At 41.3% G+C, this 24,003-nt stretch overlaps 1 protein-coding gene across 1 annotated transcript in view; it reads right to left on the bottom strand.

The window, feature by feature from the left end:
- Positions 1–828: 828 nt before the first annotated feature.
- LOC310951628 (MICOS complex subunit mic25a-like) overlaps positions 829–24,003 on the bottom strand; it is a 68,538-nt gene continuing 45,363 nt past the window's right edge. Inside the window, exons 7-8 of the mRNA XM_083919949.1 lie at positions 22,211–22,346; positions 829–1,482 (exon numbers count right to left, since the gene is read on the bottom strand). Coding sequence (XP_083776075.1) covers positions 1,459–1,482; positions 22,211–22,346 — 160 coding nt within the window. The 3' untranslated portion in view covers positions 829–1,458. The remainder of the gene's footprint in view (positions 1,483–22,210; positions 22,347–24,003) is intronic.

Genomic DNA, 24,003 nt, shown 5'->3' with positions numbered 1-24,003 from the left:
CTAACAGTTGCTGAATTGTTTTCAGTGTCACTATGCCTGTGAGTTGTTGTCAGTCTAGAGAACATCGAAATGGCAGTTAGTGAAGTGTCCAAATAAAATGTAAAGAAAGGACATTTCCACTGAAAACAACATAGCAGAATAGTCACAGCAACGTCCATTTTTATGTGCCCATATAAACCGACTTGCAGCGAGTCGTGAGGGAGAGGTTTTACTACAAAAGAACATTGCTGTTGTCCCGATGAGACAACTTTGTTTGGCTCTTTTTTTGTGACCGGCGTGGTGTGGAGTCATGACGGATTTAGCACACTAGCTAATTAGCCAGCTGTCCACTGGTTGGCTTGCTGGTTCTGCCGTGCTTTCATGCTGCATTGGTTACAGAAGACGAGCTGGGTCTAATGGTCCACTGACCTGCTGCTAACTCCAGCCCCTGCCGCTCCGAGAAACGTCTCCTGTGCTCATCTCCCAGTAAGCTGTGACACCCTTTCCTGCCCCACCATGGCTACTTAGAGAAATGGACATTTTGTTTTGTACTAGTCAAATGACCCTAGCAAACAGCTCAATGTCCTTTCTGTCCAATTCTATTTACATGGTTGTTCTCTTTAGTTAACAGTGTAAGGTTTCTTGTATCATTCACTATAGATCTGAAAAGCACATTGTTTCAGTCTGAAAGGTGATATTTGATGAAATTATGCATTTGTCTTTAGAAATCAATAAATCACTTTAGTTATAATGAGATGTACTCAGCTTTACAATGAAAAGACATTAAGAATTACATACATAAGCCAGCTGGGTAGATGGAAGGAAAAACTAAAGACTCAAACAAGAGCATCACAGGATATGAATGGTTTAATAAAATCATACAATACATCACAGGTCTGATGGATTTAAGTCATGGCCAGGTGTACCTGAGCTTATTCCTGTGTTGTTAAAAAAATACAAAACTATAACTCAAAAGCAATAAAACTCAATCAGCTTCTTTTTTTCCAGTCAGAGATCAAAACAAGGACGGTCCCTTTGCACCTGATTCATCTCAGACCTGAAGAGATTTTCTTATTTTTCCTCCTGACAGAGGAAGCAGAGTTTTGGACGTACACTGAATTTCACATTCAGATGGTGGAAGAATGACCCTGAATGGTTCTTTACAACCCAAATGTTAGAAATACTTTCTGCTGATCTGGTAACTGACAGAATTGAAAGTGTACCGACTCAGACCATGAATCTAATACACACAATCATTTATTTCTCAGAAGCGTCCCTGGAGAATGTAGCAGTGCAGAGTAATAGAGCAACTTTACTAGATGATACCGCAAATAAATAGCATTATAAGAACCTCTTAAAAACAAGGCATGCTTACAGCAAATCAACGCTCATAATTCAAAACAGGAAAGCGACGAATGCCGCTCTTAGTGCCAAAGTAAAAGCCTTCAACAGATAACTCTTTTACCCTTCTCCCATTCTTCATCCGTGGTTGACCAGCAGGTTCTAAGAGACAAAGAGAAAAAAAAAATCATTGAGAATTACTTTTGCCACACCCTCCGACCTTTGAGATGCTCTTAGGTGCAATGACTGTCCATGTTTTGTCCATGCTCTTCCAGCTTTCACTGACCAAAACAGAAAGGTCAGTGCTGCTAATAGTAGGAATTATCTCAGTAATGGAGTGAAGTTAATCTGTTGACCAATACTACTTAGCCCTACCTTGCTACTCCAGAGGCTTTTTCGTTTTGAAACAAATTGCACCTACAGGAGATAGACAAGATGAAAATTCCTCTCTTGATTACCCCAACTTATACCTGGTGTCCCTCTTTGTTGATGCAGTCTATGTTTGGTATTGGCTGTCTCTAACACAAAGTTCTGATTGCCAGACCTCTTTTACAGCCCAGTACATTTTGCTAGTTAATCAATTAAGTCTCATCTATAGGTTGGTTACATTATTTCGTTTTCTCATTGTTGAATATTTTTTAAGAGCAGCAAAGTTGGGTATTTGGACGAATTTGAACGCAGCCTATCACACAGCTCTTCTTATGTCTTTTCAAATCAATGCAATACCCACAAATGCATAGACTGTCTCGTAATGGAGAGGAGAGGAGAGGTAAGGGCAGTTAAGATTGTGAAAGCCCTTGAATTTCAGTACTTTTCATTTTTACAGTTTTATTTTGAAAGAGATTCAACCGTGGTAGATTTGTAGTAGAGCCCAACCAATACAGGATTATTGAGATCAATACAAATAATTGTTTGGAAAAAATCCAGGCAGCAATGTGTTCAAGATGTAATTAAATCTAGTGGTGATGTTGCAGATTGCAAACAACTGAAACTTTTCCCACGTTCCAAGCGTGCTGGAGAACTATCACTCTCAGTATCACTCTCTTCATCTAAGGGATTAGTCACACTGTCCATTCGTACAGTGCCCAAGCACGCTTCACGGCTGAAGTCTAGTTCGTTTGACCAGTGTGAGTACAACTGTTCCGCGACCACGCACGGCATGCTTGAGGGCCTTGGCCCGGGTGAGAGAGGTGGACTTTTGTAAAGCATGGATGCACATGTACGCCACAAGTGTGTGGACATATAAAAGGGGGGGCATTGATGACGGTACTGTTTTTATATTCATCTGTTCCCCAGGACGGACATTTAAATAAAGTTGCCAAACGGTTTGCTGTGGTTTGATGCGGAGGTGGAGTGTTTACTGCAGATTTGGTCGGACAAAACTAAATCCCCTAGGGGTGATGACATATGAGCAAAAAGCAGCCGCGGCCCAGATCAATTCAAGTAATATGAGTACAAGCGGGCCTGGGCCGTGGGGGAAGAGGAAGGGGGGGGGGGGGGGGAATCACCCTAAATCACAGGGCACGGTACAAATGGATAGTGTGAGCTGCCCTAAGAAGGATACAATGACCTCCGAGAGAGCTATAGCCTTCCAACTTGTACTTGAAAACAACTACATGCAATTGATCGAAGCAGTGTAACCTCCATTTTTCAACCAAAGATCAATGAGCTCCTTGAAACCCTAGCATCTCATTGTCCCTGAGAAAACCGGTCTGACACCATGAATCCAAGCTACCGTGTACGACCTAATCTTCAATACTGTGAGAAGCCTTCACCCTGATTGTGTGCTCTCCCACGAAATGGCAATGATCAATTAACACCTTGAAATCCTGGCAAACGATCCTGAGAGAGAAATGGCCTATCAGGCCAAGGCGATAACTAGCCAATTTGAATAAAGCTTTGCCACCATACAGACATAGTTCCTGTAACCTTGGAGTCAACCTATCAAAATAATCGAGAAAAGCTAGGTGATATATACCTATAGCACATTGTTAGTGTGATGGTGTCAACAGATCATATAGAATTATGTTCCATTTATAAAGTATAGAGAATAAGGATGCTCACATGCATTTAATGGTACGTGATTTGCCTCATATGAGGATTTCCAACAGAGACAATATCTAACAAGATGGCTCCTATAGCTATAATTATATTAGCTGATGACCACAGGAAGACCTGATCCTGTTTTTCAGATGTGGATGTGACACATTAACCTCAGTGTATTTATCAAAAAGCTGCACACGGCTGGAGTTGGCGTTTGGGTCCTTTTAGTGAGTGTTTACAAAGTGTTCCTCTCTTATTTCTGCATATTCCTTTTAGAAAAGATAATGAAAATGATTGGTGGAAACATGTCAACAGAGTGGGACTATTATTCCACTAGATTTATTAAGGTCACACAAATTTGTGTAGAACATTCTCAGGCGTAAAAAAAAACAAGCACAGGTGGGATTTAAACAAGCTACAAGAAAGGTTTAAGTGTAAAAAGAAATATGCATTTACCTTTATTCTAGAGACACTTTAAAAACATCACACAGAGTGAGCACACCGTGGTGTTATCCATAGGTATGGACTGTTGACTGTATGATGTGCTTTGGCAATGCTATGTCTCAATATGATCATGCCAATAAAGCCTCTTGACTGTATCAGTTACAACCTTACTGTGTTGCTAGAGAAGTCCTTCCAAACTACTTCCAAATTACGGGGAATTTTCAAATGTTAGCAACACACTAAATTAAGATTATGTGGAGGGTAACCATTACATGTTGTGACTAAGAGCATGTTAGCATGCTGACATTAGTAAGTACAGCCTCACAAAGCATGTCTGTAGACATTTGGTCTTGATATCTCACCCTTTGATCTATTGTATTTTCTGCCAATAAAGATTTCTTTGGTGAAAACAAAACATGGTTCAAACACTTGTGGCAATTTTGTTCATCTTATACTTTCTTTGATTAAGACAAACGTGTAATTCTGCATTAATGATTCCAGTAACAGTAAAGTTACATCGATTATTAGTCCATGGTTGTTTATTACAAAATAACATATTTTGTAAATTTTTAACTTTGGTGCCCAAGTCAGTAATCGATCAGGCTCAGCTCCACTTGGCTTCTAAGGCCGGACAGCAGCAGGGAGGAGGGTTCTGTCAGAATGACTACTGGAGCCAGCTGGTGAAGAAGCAGACGGCATGTATGTACTGCACAGTATGGGTGCATATATGTGTGTGTGTGTAGAGGGGGCATGGTATCTGTTTTAAGCATCACAGAGTTCACTCCAGCTGTGAAATTCAAACCATTAAAACCACAGAGAGACTCACAGAGCAGGGTGATCAATACGGAATCCCTCTTCAGTCCTCTCATCTCACCCCTCTGATTTCCTCTCCTCAGTTACCATTATCTCCCCATTCTTCTGCTCCACATTGTTATCTGTTCTCTTCCATGCCTCCCTCTTCCTGCACTACTCCGCACTTCACCGGGTAGTGGTAGGAGTTGACATATATTGGGATGTTCAGTGGCACAATGCATGTCCCATGTTCACACACCTTGTGGGAACTGTAGGGATGGGGGGTTGAGTCTTGGATCCTACAGTCCAATACAGTACAATGACTTAGAGTAAACCTGAGTACATATTCTCTCTCTCTTTTTCCTTAGAATTTGTTTAAATTGTTGTGAATGCAACTAATCACTTAAGAGAAAACAAGCAAGAGATGCTCTCAAACGATGTGTGTATATTCAGGAAGTGAGACCATTATAGACCACTCAAATGAGGCAGGGACGAGTAAACATGTGCTTCAATGCATACACAAACAGAAAGACTGAGGACAGGAGGTAGTGACCTTTGACCTTTGCAATCACAATTTGCTGCCTCAAACAACAACATTGCTGTAATGTAGATGTGGAACTACATGTCTCTATGAACCACTTGTGTCTTGCATGACACTGTACCTGCACCTTTCAAGATATAGAACTACATCTTTTCTTTGAAATAACTTACTGACTGACTAATGTGGAGAACAACAAATTAGCTTTCTAGAATTTAGAAATGAGTGATGCACTAAAAAAGACTAAGACTACACATAACCTGTATTGTGGTTTTTCCTCTATAAAACAGAGTCTTTATCATCTGCAATCTAATTACATACAATGTAAACCCCTTCAAAAGCATGCATGATGTAAAAATGGTCTTTGTGGCAAAAATGGGAAGATAAGTAATTTTCAAGCTCCAGAATTGAACCTCACCGTTTAAGCCAACATGAACGAGAAGTACTTAAAATGTTCGGTAAAGTGGAAGTTTAAACATCTAGAATTCTCCATGACGACTGGACAAATTATGATGTGGTTGAAAACTCTGAACATCAAGAAAACACACCTTTTGGTCAGACTGTTTTTTTTTTCAATCTATTCAATTCAATTTTGTGCCAAATCATAACAAAAGTTATCTCAGGACACTTTACAAACTAGGTAAAGACCACTGAGGAGAGAAATTTAGCTCCACCTGCTGCATTGGTATAATTGTGTTTGCCTTGGCAAATTATTTTGCCTGGTTAAATGATAAGGCTGGTGTACATTCTTCATGCTCTCAATGAATCTTATAAAAACCACCAAAGCAGCAATGTGTTAGTAAAGTGCACCGTAATATATGAACCTTACTGTATATCAAGTGTACGCTTGCAGAGAAGCAGTTGTTGGCAATGCATGTTGCAGAGATTAAATGCCATTTGTTGAAGAGGGTAAAACGATGTTGACGGAGGGGAATATGGGGGAGATTACTTACTGCAAGGATTGTCTCCAGCAACAAAAAATACAGGAACCAGGAGGGAAGCTAATGACTACAATTATTTTTTTAATTGATCAATTACTCCAAAACCCACAGATGTTCAATTTACGAACATGTGAAAGCAAACCTCACATCGGAGATGCAGGATATAGCATTGTGCTTTAGCGTAATAAGTGAGATAGTCTATGGATAAAGTTCACTATACTTGTTTAATGATGTACTGCTGACCGCAGAATGAACAGCAAAAGTAATTAGTACTCTGATACGGTCTGCAAAATGGTATCTGTTCACTTCTACTGTGTTAAAAAAAAAACTGGTAACACCTCAAAAACTAACCCACTAACAAACTAATGGATTTCCTACCTGTTGTTCTAATTGAACATCCATCCTGAGTGAAAGGAGCCATAGACACAGTCTTGCTGGGGTTAGACCACACTGCCTCTCAGATAACACATCGGTATCTGGGGCTTTACAACAAGCCTATTTTCATTTCATGTGGCCTGGCCAGCGCATCAGACAGACAGAATGAGGGGAGTGGAGAGGGAAGAAGAGGGACAGGGGCTGAACACGGTAGGAGAGAAAGAAAAAAACAAACGGAAAGTCAGGAGAGGTTGGAGAGCAGCAGAAGTCTGCCTGTTCTCTACTCTGCCTGACCCAGCCTGGGAGCCTTGACTCAATTGGAAATCCATTTGATCTGATGACTGACAGGCAATTGGGGCTACCAGGTGATAGGCTGAGGCTCTGTGGTTGATAGGCCTCCACTCCACTGCTGAGGGATGGAGGGATGGAGATGGAGAGGAATGTGGAGGAGAAAACTTATTACAAAGGTTGTCTCCACAAGTTCCTTTCAAGCTACCTAGATAATCAGCTTCCTCAACTTCCAAATAAACAAACGAATACTTTATTATCAATTGATCTGTTCATTCTTTTTTTTTTTTATGGATAAGTCCAAAACCCAAATATATTTACAAATATACAAAACACAGGAAAGAAAGAATTATCCTTTTTCAGAACTCTCAATCGCTTCCCTGGTGTGATGTGTGTGGACGTTGGATCGTCGGTCTTCAGAAAGTAACAGCAGTGGTCAGACACAGACGGAGTACACTGGCAGCTTTAAAGACATCTTCTTATTTTGCCTGGACCAAATAATAGCAACAGTACATCTATTAAACTAGAATTACCACCTTGTGGTTGTCTGAGTGATATGCCCATCAGTGTAGTTGATGTTTCCATCCACATTTGTCCAGAATGACATAATATATGTAGTGAAGATTTTGAAGGAATTACATTTTTTGGTGAACATGGATGCTTCACACACATCTTCAACCCAGCAGAACACATACAGTTACCACAGTTTCAAGATTATGGTCACCTATTCCGAACAAATATCTCCCTTTCTGTTCCTGAGTTATTGTATTGAATAAAAGCCTGAAAAGGGGTTTTTACAGAACATTATGATGTCACAGAGAAGTTCAGTTTTGACCTTTTGGATATGAAATGTCATCACTCCATAACTTATATCCTATTAGACATTTGTGTGAAATGTTGTCATTAGTGTAGGTATTCTTATAAAACATTATAGCTGTGACATACAATGATGCTCACACCTCAACAATCAGCTGTAGACATTTTCGTTGACCCAGTGCATCTGAAATCCGCTGATCACTTTTATCTATAGTGCCAAATGATAACAAACGTTACCTCAGGACACTTTCCATATAGAGTAGGTCAAACCAGACTGATTTGTTTATGATTTACAGAGTCCAAACAATTCCCCCATGAGCAACAAACACAAGTCACATCAGAATCAGTGACTTGGAAACAGTGGCAGTATCCGGTAACCTGACTATAGCCATATGACTTTCGTTCCGCCTTGACTCCCCAAGCTCCACTCAACCATTTGGGAACGCTCCATAGCAGAGGGATTTCAGGGTCCGTGAAAAGTTGTTGAGCCAATCAGGACCGCTGGGCGGAGTTTTATAGATGTTACGTAGCAGAGAAACGACTGTTATGATTCAGACAACAATGGCGGGTCGCATCGAGGAAGCAGGCGTCAACATCGATGCTGCTATTCCATATGTGTTGTCCAATGTAGCGAATATTTCTTTTTTAAAAGAACACCAGTTAACGGCTCTGAAGGCTTTTGTTGGTGAAAACGATGTCGGCTGTTCTGTTTGGCTTTTCCCTGTGTCGCTCTCATCAGCGTCACAGGTTGGTTTCGATGTGATTGTCTGAAGCAGCACAATGAAGTTATTTATCCAAACATATGCAAGGATTTTTTTATAAGGCCCAGCCTCCTTAAAATCGCTTTGCTATGGAGCGAGGGAAGCAAGGTGGAACGAAATTCATCTGGCGAGAGTCAGGTTAAGTATCCCGTACTTCACATCAAATTTTCTGAGAAATTTGAGTTAGTATGTGCTTGTTGTTATCAATTAAGAGGACATAATTGTATGTCAGAATACCTCGATATATGGTTCATCATAATACGATTCCTTTGGAAGACGATAAATGATCATATAGAATTATCAACCCAGACCTAGCGCTAGTAGCATGCTAACACACTGAATTAAAGTGTACATGGTAAAGGTTATACATGGAAAATGTCAAAGATTACACCTGCTTAGGGCAGGCCTGATAATCTTGTCACTGTGAGAATGCTAGTCTGCTGACATTAGCAGTTAGCTCTAATCACCACTGTGCCTAAGTGCAGCCTAGCATAGCAACTGTTACTCTTTCTCTTGTCATTTTACTGAAGTCCACTCTTCTTGAACAGCAGGAGAGTTGTGATGGACAGAAGTATACCTCACTGCTCTGGGAAGAAGTGTAACCTTAGCCTCTGGACATTGAAGACACTATAGAGCAGTGAGGGAAGTTAGTATAAACCGATAGGCCTAAAGCAAACACATGTATCAGATATAACCCTGAGGCTGACTGTAGGGCAAACCTTTGACACCCTCAATTGTAAGCACATGTCAAGATCTTACCATTTTACTGGACAAAAAACACTACAAATGTCAAGTTCATGAGTCATTTTCATACAATGCCAATACGCATCTACCTCTGGTACATTTGCTAGACAAAGCATTGTAAATAACTGTAAAAGCAATTTCAAAGTTTCACATGAAAGTGAACTTGTCAACACAGCTCTGGGAGCAAACAATAACACAATTGTATTTATTTATTTACAAAAAGGCCAGAGAAGAAAAAAAACAATCGATCTCTTTGGGAGTACAGGGTGTGAATAGGAGAGCAATCACAAAGGAGAGGCAGGCCTCAACTCATAAAGAGAAAGAGGGGGGGGGGGGGGGGGGGGGGGGGGGGTCGGATTGACTGACAACGGGACACAAAAGAGAGACTGGTACAAAGTGGACTGGTCCGATAACGTTGCGGCTGCAACGAAGGTACAAAAGCCAGTGAAAAACCCACCTAAAAGCCCTGCTGTTGTCCTCTCTTATCCCAGCTGGTGGTCTGGGTTCCACAAAACCTCTTGCTAATCATGCCAGAGAGGGGGCGATAAAATGCTGACCAGAATGTTGGTGTGCAATGTGCCTGGAAAAAAACACATCCGAGTGGCTCAATTTCTTATGCAGCCGAGGTGGTATTCAACGGAACACAATACAGGGCTGTGCCGAATTATTATCGGGACCCCCGTCAGAGAATGCAGAAAGAGGGAGAGATAGTAGGGGGTCTCGTGGCGCGAGCCGACAGGCGTGGTGGTGCTCAGAAAGGTCAGCGAGGTGTACAAAAGCTGTTGAAAATGCCTCCCTCAGGAAGCAATTGTAAGTACCCTCAACTCTACCCTCTCCCTCCATGTCTCCACACCATGACTCTCCCCTAGTTTGAAAGCTTTGAGGTTGTCTGAGAGCCACCAGGGGCCACAAGGCAGATAAAAGAGGAAACAGAGGCTCTAGATTTGGCTTGATGTGCTGTTCGATCGAACACTGCAGTGCAACAAAAGACAGGGAGAGGGAAATTCAGGAGTGGGAGGGAGTCAAATGGAAGAATTGAGGCAGAGATAGAGGTGGCAGACAGAGACTCAGCAGGTGTTATGTATCACAAAGAAAAAGAGAGTAAAGAGAAAGTTCCATGTGGATCACAACAGTGGCTGGAGAGTGGTGGAGGTACGCACACTAATTGTCAAAGACGGGCACATGCGTGGACATTAAAAGTTTCATTTCTTTGGAAAAAGAAGAGTAAGGTTGTGATCATTTACGCAGAAGTCTGAGGGAAAAGAGAAGAGAAGCTTAATTCACTATTTAAATGCCCAAATGTACAAGCTTGTTATTTCACTGCAGTGTTGAACTGCTAGACTAAGAAATGTAACCCACAGGGCACACAATACAAGATGGACGAACACCAAAAGAGAAATCACAAGAGCAGATAATGATGCTTGGTGGTGATTGGTTGTGATCGGCTGTACAATGATCAATGCCTGCTTGAAAGGAGGCAACGCTGATGGTTTATGACAGAAGGAACAACTGCCAACAGTATGAAAATGAAATCAATAAGTCAACCGCGGAGCAGGGAGAGAGAAATGAGGGAGGCGGCCAAGAAAAAGAAGAGAGGGGTTTAAAAAAGAGAAACAGATAGGCGAAGACAGAATAAAACACGAGAGACAAAGAGAGTGGAGTAGACACAGAGAGAGAAAAAAAGTCGCAGACAGACGTGGAACCTAGATGAAAGGTGTTGGTTTAAAGGAAGCAGAGGCAGGAAAAAACAAAACTGACAGATGAAGGAAGATTCATTAAAGATAGATAATAAAAAAAGAGACTACAGCAAAAATAAACTGACGAAAAATCAGACAGACCAAAACTGACAAAAACTTTTCTACAGACCCCGGGAGCTGATGTGAATGTACTCGAGCATTAGGGGTGTAACAGTATACAGAATTGAAGAAGTACATTTTCAGTACACTAGATTCGCTACATAGAAGACGTAACTGTGACACCAGACCCTGGACATTTGTGTATGTGTGTTATGTATGATCAGGCATCCATACATTGGAACAGTAAGCTGTTTGGCATTTTCTCTCAACTTCCTCAGGGAATTATGGCCACAGACTATGGCCACCTCCCCAAGTAAAGACATAGATTTAGAAATAGATCCTGCTTATTTGTATGAAAACATGGACAAAGAAGTACAAAATATTTGCCTGATATCAAACTGAATCGTCAACTAGTTACTCTCTGTTTACATCTTTAGTTTGACATTGCCTGCACACTAACTGATTTTCATTGGGGAGGGGGTTTTGATTTTCATGAACCAATCACAAGAGCCTTCCTGTCTGTCCAAGGACCCCTAAAAGGGCTTTGAAGCCAATTTGACATAGTGTCCAAACAGTGGAATTGCAACTCCCGGGTCCATCACCTGATAACCTGACTTGGCCAGATGGATTGATTAGCATGAATCTCATTCGCTCAGCATATCCATGTGGGAACTCTCGTTTGGAGAAATTTTGGGAAGGGGCAAAAATACTTGTTTCTAAATGGATAAACTATATCTATCACCAACATGTGGGCCAAATCAAACAATCAGATCAACGAAGTGTACGACATATCCCGTAACGGAGTCGAGGCAAAGCTCAGAAAGTAAACAACATGTCATTTAAGGATATCTGCCGTTTGTATAATGCGAATTTATTGATAAAATACACAATTACAGGTGCCCGGCACATATTCAACAGAAGGAGCCAAGAGAAAAAAAGCATTAGCGAGATAGCTGCGTTCATCCGTGGAAGCCACCATGTTTTTTACACTGAACAGTTGCTTCTCGTTGCGTCACACTTAGGTCCGCCTGTAAATGCATGGAAACATTTTTTATAGCATCACAAACCCCACGAAATAACTCGTTTCTGTATAAGAGTCTGAATTCTGTACAATGACATTTTATAAGTCTAGAAGAGCTTCCCGATTAAATCACTTAATCCCCATTCAAGTTAGCCGGAGTGCTAAACCGAAAACACCATTTATTTTTAAATTCGGCAGTTGAACTTTTTTGGCTTCATGTGCCATTGAACAAGCCAGGAACTTGGAGAAGGTAGACGTTCTCTTTATACATCCGTGGTTCTGCCTAACTTCTGGTTTAGCCATATAAAAACTTGAATGGGGATAAATATTCAATAGACTCAATACTGCGGCTGTTCTAGACTTTCCAAATGTTACTGGACTGAATTGATAAGGTCCTAAAGTCCTTTAGCAGAGATTGTGGTGCTCAAAACAAATTAGCCACAGTAGCAACAGTAGCAACGGAGTAAGCAATGGAGGAGCCTGTGACGTGAGCACAAAGGGACACACTGACTGTGGAATGCATAGTCAAAGAAAAACTAAACATCCTTCACTTACATATGTAGATTATCTTGCCAGTGGGATTCATTGGATTTGCCGAACATATGCCAAACAATTCACCAATCAAATCAAAACAAATGCTCACATTACTGTAACAAACCCAATTAAATCCTCAGTACTTTCCACTTTCCCTGCATTCCTTTTTTGCTTCCTCTTTCACTAAACTCTCCGTCTAACAGCAGCCTTCATTATGTTTTGAGTCAACACTTCCGGAAATTCAGCTTGTAGGAATCATCCACGCTTGAAATAAATCATTACAGCTCGGACTTGATTGGAAAGCAAAGTGTTACCCTCCTGAACACCCACACGTTGCTGCATCATCTGTGTGGACCCTCCATGGCAAACTGCCCCAAAATAAAGCCAGCATGGTTCTAGGTGGAAAATCAGTCACAGTGGCTATATTTCCATCAATCTTAAACTTTTACATTATTTAAAGTCACCTGAACCACCTTGCTGCAGAGTGTGGAATGCCTCAAACATACTTGCTGTGTCCAAGGTATCAAACATTAATGATGCAGGTAATAATATATGACGATTTGAGGGTCTATGGGTTTTAAGGGAAACAAACTACCTCTGCATGCACCCCACATTCTAGTATTGTCACTACCAATGGATCTATAATGATTAAACTACCAGCTCGGTTTATAAGCGCAACAAGTTGTTTACCATGCGATATCAAAAGATCATCACGCAAGAATCACGGGATCACAACTGCAGAACTGGAGAGTATTTTTTCATTAAAGGAAGAGCAAAGAACGCTACTGAAGGCTGTTCTAGATGGGCTCAAAACTCCAGCAACACTTGTCTTATAATATAATAACTTTTTTTGTTAGACTGACACTTTCTGGCCTTCATCGGGATCATTATCTAGCTCTTCTCAATGAAAAAGGTATTTTTCGCTCTTCTCCCAACTGGCTTAGGACCAAACATGTTCCAATGCGTTTCTCAGATGGTTCTGTGTAGCAAATCCGTGCTTGCACCTTGGACTCAACGCCATGGATTTAAAAATCTATGGTATTAACCATTGTATTAGCACTAACCTATAAGCATCAAAGCTCCATTAAAGCAGCGATATTATCCATTGATTGTTGCAACGATCCGCCATACCTTATCTACTCCTGTCTCTATGATACATCCATGATGTTTGTGCTAGGGCCATTAAATGACACATGACTGGTGAGGGTTACAAGATGTCCAGTGTACTAACTGAATTAATTTTACAGCCCCAGTTTTATTTAAAAAAAACAATAGTTCACTACAGCTATTGATTTGTCAGGCCAACACATAAAGAAAAATGAAAAGGACGAATGATAGAGACCTTCTTTGGTCTGCATCCACTCCAGGTATCCTTAACACTTTTGGTCATTGCACTGCACATACTACTACTACTATTGTGTTCTGGCAAGCTTAAGTCAACTTTTGTTCAACATCGTGAGCTGGGGTCGGGAAAAAAAGTTAATAGATTCCTTGGAGCTTTTTTCTTTTCTTGTCTGTAGGCAGTCATAGCTAATGAGACACAAACAGACCTTTAACTGAGAGCAGAAGAGAAAAAATCTGACAAACATGTTACCTTTTAAAATCAATTCAATGCCTTTGCAAACACGGTGGAAAAATACTACTGAACAATTTGTTAAGATTCCAGATTCTGCACTTAAAAAAAGTTCCATTCCCGTTTTCTCCAGTGGGCAGGAAGTTGCGGCGGTTCAAGCACTGAGTCACAAATAGAATGTCAAAGGATAAAAAAAGTGCGATGTGCACCATGGTACGTCAACTTTGTAGAAAAGTTCTGCACTTTCAAAGAAGAAATAAAAAAAAAAAACACTGCAAGACTTTAGCCCCAATTAAAGCAAGCTACACTAATTTAGAAGCTTGGTGTGAAACTCCCATGCCTGAGTTTTGAATCTGAGCTGGTTTCTCTCTGAACAAATATAAAATTGAGAGAATTTCTGTTCCTTAATTAGGCCTAGTTTAAAGAAAGCTACAACACATTTTGTAATATTTATTCATGCATAGCAATGAGGTCAACGTGGAGTTTTTACTTGTTCGCTTCTCACATTTTGTGTCAGAAATTGAGGACTACATACTTGTGTGTGGAAGTTTTGTGTGTGTGTGCGCAGTCAGCAGCGGGTCCTGCAAGCAGCTGAAACCCCCCATTCTTCTTCATTAGTGTTGACTGCTCAGGGGCCTGCAATCTCTTTCTCTCTGCCTGCATCTTCTCATCCTCTGTCCATCTCTAACCCTTCCTCCATAACCACTTTGCATATCCTCACGGTATCCTCCTATCTTTCTTTTCTCGCTTTTTCCTCCCCTTTCTCTCAATCCTCTCCCCACTGACACGAGCCTTATGCCTCCTCCTCCGACCTTCCCTTTTTCTCTCCCCTCTAGTGCGTCTGTGCAAGTATTTCTCTCCATTTTTCTCTCTCATCTCCCATCAACCCTCGTCTGCCTTCACCTCTGTTCAACTGTGCGCCTCCCCCTCCTCTTCATCATTTTCTCCTCACTTCTGCGCATCTCCCCGTTTTCCCCCCCTCGCTTCTTCAATTACTCAGTGTTCAACATCATGTTTACGAAGAAAATCTCTTTTTCTTCCCCTGGCTTCTCATATCTTTCTCTATATGTTTCACTTTTGTCTTCACATTCATTTCTCTGGTTCATTTTCTTGCAATGTCTCTCCAGCTTTACACTATCACTGCTCATCACAGTTCATCTTGTCTTCTGCTTAAGTCATTTTTCCTCTTTCATACTGCCTTTAGTCTACTCCATTATTCCTTTCACTTAAACTGGTCTCCAGCTTCTCCCTGTCAACATTTAGTCTCTGTCACTTTAGACCTAATCGTTCCTTCTTTCACTGTGCTCTCTTGTCAGGCTTTTAGCACTCTTCTCCTCTTTCTGGTTTTCTCTTTCTATGTCCAGTATTTCTCGAGGCCTTTCAGTCTGTTTCTCATTTGCCTGTCACATCTTAGAACCTATCTAACAGTTATCAGAGCCCTTTAATCTGCAGCGTGTGTTTTCTGCTCTTCAAAGCCTTCTCTTTGTATTTTTCTTCAGTGTGTTTGTCTATATTGTTATCTGTCGGTAGCGTAGCTGAGCTGCTGTGATCTTTGTACCGGCATGACTCCCGGACAATCAACAAAAAAAACTGAAGGTAAAAGAAAGAAGGAAAAAAAATCAATATTAGGTTCTATACCGCTGTGATTCAGTGGCTTTGCGAAAGTCAGTGTGCATTCAGATCTGTAACAGGTACAGATTTATTATCAGTATTGTCAAAAGGGTTTTCCCTTGAGAATGAGCTTATCAAAACTTGATGAAGCTATTTTCTTTATCCCTTTATCTTCCGGTGTGCTACCCATAGGGAATTATACATGTCTGAGAAACGGCACATCGGGCTCCTGCACAACAGGCTCGGCCATTTTGATACATAACAAGGTTCCTCAAAATTCATCCTTTTGTGGTTCTGTGGAAGGTTCAGCTGCGTTAACTATCAAACTGCCCTGCTCAAATGCTCTGCCCAACTTGCATTTACATAAATGACAGAGACAGAATATTGCGAACACGTATTATGTTATATGCAGCACATATATTGCAATGCAGCACATCGATGCCACCGACTCTGGTGTAAAAAAAAAAATCACTATGGAGATGAATCATTAGTCTGAGACAGGTAGGCCTTTTCCACTCCAGGAACTTAATGACCAGTAACTTAAGGTATATACATCGTTTTTCTCAGTTTGGCACTGCCCATAAGGTTGGTGCTAAATCCAATTTACAGGTATATACAGGAAAACAAATGCAACACAGCAAGCATGGTCATTTCTGACACAGAACAGTGACACGTTTCAATGATAAGTACACAAGGAAGTGTTTCTATACACAGGTAATATTCTGATTTAGAATATCGGAGCCGTTTGCACAATAATGAGAAGTACGTTTTTAGTTGTTGTACAATTTCCAGTGATGAGTGAAAAGGAAGGAGCCCATTGAGCCCACTATGAGAAAAGCTCTACCTTGACAGAGCAATTAAGAAATCTTTAAAGTGGCTTCTGATGGACAGCAACAGCATGACATATCATCAGTCAAGTCCATTATTTCACCTACCTGTAGCTGAACGGCATGACTGTCAACGACTGAACAGTCCAACAACCTAATGTGAGCTTATGAGCTAAGCAGAAGAAAGGGGAATTAAATATGTAAATGACTGCCTCTTACACAGGAGAAGGACAGTCAATCTTAATGCACTGGATCAATTTGGAGAATGTCTTTCACTATGATAGCTGACAAATCTGACATCTCATCAGCAAGTCCTCCTACTCCCTACTGTAACTCACCATCGCTATCAGGGAACCGGGGGAGTCATATGGACAGCTTACAAAGCACATAGGACAGGCAAGATGACAAAACACAAATCTAATTTGGTGACTACAAAAGTGCACTCAGCAGAATGCAGATCTCAACCAGGTGCGTCTCCCTTGTTTTATTGGTTTCACACAGGACACAAACACTGGTCTCCCGGGTGAAAGTCATGTGTTGCTTTGACCTTTCCACTCTGACCTCCGAAAGAAAATACACCGCTTCCGAACGTGGATTTGTCGACGTACGCCACTGTCCTATTACCAACCCTGCTGTGCCTCAAAAAAACAACACCTTTTTTCCACTCGCTTGCTGTTTGCACATCCCAGCTGTTACAGCAGCTCTAATGTCAAAATGGCGGCAAAGCTAAAGACAATGGATTTATTCAACTTGTATCGTGCATAACTTAAGTGGATCATAACATATTATGCTCCGATTCCAAATGAGACCAAACTTAGGCTGATGGGTCCAGTAGTATGCAAGAACAGCTGCTGACACAAACACACGAACGAACACATGATCACCATCCAGGTGTGTGTGTGTGTGTGTGTGTGTGTGTGTCTGTGTGTGTGTGTGTGTGTGTGTGTGTGTGTGTGTGTGTGTGTGTGTGTGTGTGTGTGTGTGTGTGTGTGTGTGTGTGTGCCTCAGTAGTTGGCCTGGCTTAAGTGGAAAACACAGCGTTTAAAATTTTTGAGGTCACAACTTGCAGCCGGACAGATCCGGACCGCGCTTTAGTTCAATATACATCAGTGATTCAACATGTTGCTCTCGTCTTTCTACATTTTCCAAAACTCTTTCTCCATTCAGGTGTTTTCTCCACTTTTTCTAATCTCTTTTGTACCTCCGTCACTGTCTCTCATTTTTCAGTCTGTCTGTCTTCTTCCCTCTCTCCCCCCTCTCTATTGTGGCACTGATCAGCATCAGAGCCAGGCTCTCTGTGAGACTGGCGCTAAATTACTTCGGAAACCCACTAGGCAACTATACAGTGCATGTTTGTGTGTTGTGTCTGCATTTGAATCTGAGAGCGCAGATAAATGACTAGAGAATCCCACTGAGTGTCTGGACAGTGTGTAGGTGTTACATGTAGCTTTGCCCACGTCAGGCTCAGCCTCCGAGAGGATAATGACTGGCGGTTGTCTTCTCAGTCTCTGTGGGCTCTGTGGGATCCTCCCTTCATTTGCCATCAAACACGCACACATGTACACACACACATAAAGATGGTAGTGTAACCCAGCAGGAAGATGTCTGTGATATGCAGGCCCGTCTGACCCGCTGTGGCACTGATCAAAACACATCACAGTCGCTTCTGTGAGTCTGGAAAGACAAAACAAGAACTGGACCACATTCAGTCTCACATTTAAAAGGAATGAAAATACGTCATCTGTTTGCTTTCTCCCCTCAGAGAAGTTCTAATATCATATCATTCTTCATTTTGATTCATTGAATAAGCAGTAGTCTCTCTTGCTTAGTCTCGGCCGATCCACATTTTTTAAAAGAATTATAACTTATATTCCCAATATAGAGTGCATCACTCATCAACTGTCCTTATAAATAAAACGAAAACAGAAATTAAAACAAATTTTCTCCAGGCTCAGAGCACACCGACTCTCCTTAACATGCATTTGTATGACATTCGTTACAACGGAGAGAAAATATAATGCTTGAAAAACGGTTTCCAAGAATAAAAACACCATTCTGCTCTTTCTAGCTATGCTAGCAGCTAGCTGTGTAGCCAGACTCCACTGCGCGGGGCCATGCAGTGCTACTAGCTAGTTAGAAGCAGCAGGCAAAATCATTTAATACATATCACATTACTTTAAGTTTGTCATCTTAATAGCTCTGACTTATTACCTCTAGAGCATGCAGGGCTTAGCTGCAACATAATGTGGGCGACTGTGGCTCAGTTGGTAGGCGAGTTGGTTCGATCCCCGCCCTGCCCTACTTGTGTCATGGTCGTTGTGTCCTTGGGCAAGACACTTCACCCACCTTGCCTCGCTTGAATGTGTCTGACTGCTGTATGTTTGAGGAGGTGGTCGGAGGGGCCGTAGGCTGCTGATTAGCAGCCACGCTTCTGTCAGTCTGCCCCAGGGCAGCTGTGACTACTACATAGTTTACCACCACCATGTATGTCTGTGTGAATGACTGGAATCTGGATTCTGTAAAGCGCCTTGAGCACTGAGAAAGACATAATAATTACATAACAGCCAAAGTAGAAACTGAGCTGTCAACACTGTCACTCTGGAGCCATTAGATATATTCAGCATTAACATTATTAGATGTGACTAAGTTTCAGTTAGTTTGTCAAGGCTACTGTAAATGAAAACCACAACTATTGATGAACTTTTAACTTAACAAACAAATCTATATCATTATACCACAAATGATTATGCCAATGCAGCCTCAAAGTTCTCTTCTGACTGTGGCATTTCTATTTAAATTTAAGTGTGCCGGGGTGAGTGTATTTTGGTATTTACAGATGGCGTTGTGCACCTTGAACGCCTAGAATTGGAAGTTGAAATTTTCAACTGGGAAATTCCAACCTCTGATATTGACTGGAACGCAGCATTGGTTAAGACAAACCCCAGTTTTTAGTACCAGGATGTAAACATTTTAAGTTCTGCTGTAAAGCTGGGCATTTTAACATGGAGGTCTATGGGGATTGACTCACTTTAGGAGCCAACCTCTAGTGGCCATTTGAGGAACTGCAGTTTTTGGCACTTCTATGTTGGTGTCATTTTTCAGCCCTGGAGTTTGCTGCTTGGTTGAAATGTTTTTTTCCCCCATGGTGTGTCAGGCCATCTAGTACATTAAGCAAGTCTACAGCCTACACAGCATCTACTCCACATGAAAAATCTGTGATAACTTAGTTGTGACAGCATCTAAAGACACATAATGGAGGAAGAACTTTATAAACTTTCAAATTGACGTTCAAATTGGGTGAAAGTCAGGGAGATGCCTCAGGGGCTATTCGGGAAGAAAGACCTTGATGTGTAGGTTAAAGCACACTGCGACACACACACACACACACACACAGATACACACAGATACACACACAAAGTGTATGATGTGCTGTGCTCTTTAAAAGAGACTTCAAAGAGTGTTCACTTCAGTCCTCGTTATCGCACACCAGCTAATATCATGAAGAAACTCTCACGAGAACAGGCACACACACAAACACCACGCCGATCCTTGTAAGGACATTTGGATCTCCCACACATATAAAAACCACAAACATAGGTTTAGCTGTCTGTATATAAAAGTGTGTTGGTATCGGCAAGAGTTTCATACAAGACATGAAACGCTACACACGCTATTAGAAGAGCACAAAGGTACAGGCAACCGCACACACTGATACGCACATACATTACACCAGCACAAAAGCAGAGGAATCAAGTTTGAGCGAGCTGATTATCACATGCTGTATTACTGTCTGCCAGGGGAAGCCTCAGTGCCCCTGAGCAACGCAGAGGAGATGTGAGCAGAGAGCACCATGAGGCAGAGTAATACGTCGTTTGGGTGCATGATGAGCAGCTGCTCCTTCAAATGCCTCTACTGTACAAACTTTGGAAGGGCAAGCTTCTAGTATGCTGTCCTCCAACTACCCCTCTTCCTCCCCACATTTTCTCTCAAACTTTCTGTGAATTTGTAACATTAAAACCGCTGCAGTGATGCACATTCTTGAGGAGAGGAACTTGTCTTTGCTTTTGAATAATACAGCAGTGGATCCAATTGAGGAATGTGGAATGCTGAAAGCCAAAGTAAAAAGGCTAGATTTGACTTAAAGTATGCATACGCAGTGGTTCTTAACTGATTTTCACCACGGATAAAATACAAAAAGAGTGACAGAGAGAAAAAAAGGCAAGATCTCTTGACTCGGTAAATACATAATTTAAGACGTTATTTGAGTTCTCAGAGAAAAATACGGCTCTAATGGAAAGACGAAGACGTAACTAGGGCTGGAACGGAATATTCAACTATTTGGATATTCATTCAGTGGGTCAGTTTTCGGTTTTCAATTTTCTCAGATTCAGAAAACTGTAGAATAACAGAATCCATAACAAAAATAATGCTTTTAATTAAACTAAAAGACACATGTTGCAGTACAGTGTTTCCATTTCAGCTCAGTGAGGGTTTTTAGTGCGTCTTGCTGTCATTTAGGGCGCAATCACACTGTCCCACCGTGCCCCGTGCGTTAGGGTTTTTTTTTTCTATGTCCGAACAGGCGCACATAAAATGACGTCAGAGCCACCGTAGGCCTCGTGCTCGTACATGTGCAAACACGCTTTACAAAAGCCCACCTCTCTCAAACGGTCCGTGGACGGCCAGCTGGCCGCAGCTAGGCACAGAATGGTCCCACTCACACTGGTCAAACAAACTAGGCTTTACCCGTAAAACCTGTTTTGGCCCGGTACAGAAGGACAGTTTGAGTGCGCCCTTACAGTCGCTTTTCTCTCCGGACGCTGGGGCTGGGAGTGAGCAGAGAGGAGCAGCAGAAGGGTGCAAAAACAAAATCTAAAAGTTTATACTTTTCCTTTAATTTGGTGGAATAGAACACTAATTAAATGTGTGTTATAACCAAAGAAAAATAGGAAGATTAAGAAGTTGGAAAACAAAATGAGCTAGAAGATAAACAAAGACTTTAAAAAATACAGTTACGCTTTAATCGATTTAAAACGTATGGGAGATTCAATGAAAAGCTTAAAGATATATGTAAATGTCTGTAAACTACCTCAAATTAAAAACCAAAGGGGTGAAGGCTGCAGTGACAAACTGAACTGCAATCGAGTACTTATGTCCTAGCAACCCAAACTGTGTCTGCCTTTGAAAAGGTGTCATTTTCAGCATTGGTAGGAGAACAAGTTTGGTAGCACGGGAGAACTTGGATTTCACCCTTTTACATCAGACATTCACACGGAAAGCTGTTGCTAATGACGAGGTTTTATTCAGTGTATAAACCTAACGTGACAGCACTCAAAATCCTATCAATCTGATTTTTTTTGGGGACCATAACTCCCACAGAAAAATCTTGATAACGTGAGAAAAAAAAATGAATTTCTTTCTTTTACATCAGACAGAGTGCTGCTCTGAAAACATCATCATCCCTCTCCATGGAAAACTTCAAAAGACACCACTCAGACTGGATTGTTATGTACCAAACTTCCCAAAACCCTTGCTTCTTTGAGCGGGTCTGTGAATTACAACATATTCAATTATAATAGAGTGTTATTTTTAGCAGAATGCTGCTATTGATATGGCTTTAGAAAGCAATCTTCATAATTAGGATACGATCTAGGTTTTTCCAAATTCATGGAAGTGCTGCCGACGCAATAAATACAATATTAATACATTTGTTATATCAAACTTTCCCCTCCTCCTTCATGTTATACGCCAAATCCTATCCATTTGAAAAGGAAAAACATTCTCACCTTCTTTGCAGCATTAATACACCGCATGTACTGTTTGGCCAGGTCTGAACACCTTAGGGTCTGGTCTCCGTTCTCCCTGTAGCAAGATAAAATCTGCGCCTGCAGGCCAGGACACACAGGGTCTGTATTGCGAGACCTGCAAACACAGAGAGATGGAAGGTGAAAAACAAATAATAATGGTAACTTCTGGTCCCCTCTCCCTCACTGACTGGGCTGCAAAAAAGAATGCAGACTGAAAAAACTATAATCACATGAGAACATCAAGGAAACTAATCAACTGATGAGCGTTAACATAATAATTCCAACTGAAGCTGGTATATCGGACCACACACAAAAAATCTCACTGATTCTGAAAGTACAGTAAACCCTAATTTCCAATGTTCAAAATAAACTGAAGTTTCACAAATCACTCTGCCTTAGTTGAGGATTTTGTGATCGTTGAATTAAAGCCAAAGGAAGTGAAGTCACACACTTAGCTTTACAATTTATTTTGGCTTCCCCTAGGTGGTCTAAAACTTATTATTGAAGGTTTAACTTCGAGGATTATATTTAAATAATTAACCTTAGCTTTCTGCTAAATCTTTGCACTTTTAACGTCAGCACTGTTTTCATTCTCTTTGTCTTTCTGTAATGCATTTTAATTCATGACATGTTGTGCTGTGAAGCACTTTGAGTCTGCCTTGTGTATGAAAAGTTATACAAAGGGGCGGCTGTCCACATTTCGAAGTGTCCTTGGGCAAGACACTGAACCTCGAATTGCTCCCCGTGCTGCGCATGGGTGTGTAAATGTGGTGTGAATGGTTACATTAGATTAGATGGTCTGTAGATGTCCACTGCCATCTGTGTGAATGGGTGAATGTGACACACACTGTGAAAGCGCCTTGAGTAGTCAGAAGACTAGAAAGGTGTTTGATTAGAACAAGCCTTGTTTCAGTGTTTTGTATATTTTTGACATTTTATACACTGTCAAGAAACATACTTTATTTATTTACTTCGGTAGGCATATATATGATTGGTCCTAACAGAACAGAAATAACATCTGAGCAATAAATGTTTTAAGAACAGCCACTGAAACACACTGAGGACTGGTTTTGCTAGTGCAGTTCATGGTTCTCTTCGACTTTCTGTTTCTTAGCCACAAAAGAACAAAAGAAAAAATGTTAAAAAAGAAGAAAAAAAACATGCACAAGGAAGAAGATATCTGATCAAATGAGGCAAGACAAAGATGAAAAACAATTAACAACCTCACCCACTGCAACCTGTTTAACAACCTATGCCGCGTATAGTACGTGCTTCACTGCAAATCACGCAATTAGGGCTAAATCACATTTAATTGAGTGGGAGGGATCATTCTGATAAAATACAGCTAAAAAGTGTGCTTTGAGAGACTGAATCAGCCATGCTTAATTTGATATGTGGGCTGTATTATAATTGGTATTTGCCTGTCTATCTATGTGATTGTTAACTATGACAGGCTTGCCTGCCTGGGTGCCTCACTGTAATGGATTCTGACTGATTGAAGCAGAGACAAGCGAGTTGTGCACACCCACGCAGGTATACAAAAGGCACATGCACATATGTACACACCCCCACGCGCTTTGTAGTACACAGTAAACATGAAAGCGCCACAAACGCGCGCGCGCACACCTCCCTACACGCCGACATGTGGATCCCCTCTACACTGTGCCCCTGCACGCACACTTTCTCTGTGAGGAGCATTTAACACCAGATTTAATTGAAAGCCAAATTAAAGGGTATTTTTGGCTTTGATTCACGGAGGAGAGCTGACCCCC

The sequence above is a fragment of the Echiichthys vipera genome (genome assembly GCF_963691815.1).
Source record: "Echiichthys vipera genome assembly, chromosome: 9".
NCBI classification, from domain to species: domain Eukaryota; kingdom Metazoa; phylum Chordata; class Actinopteri; order Perciformes; family Trachinidae; genus Echiichthys; species Echiichthys vipera.
This window is presented reverse-complemented; position numbering and strand designations above follow the sequence as displayed.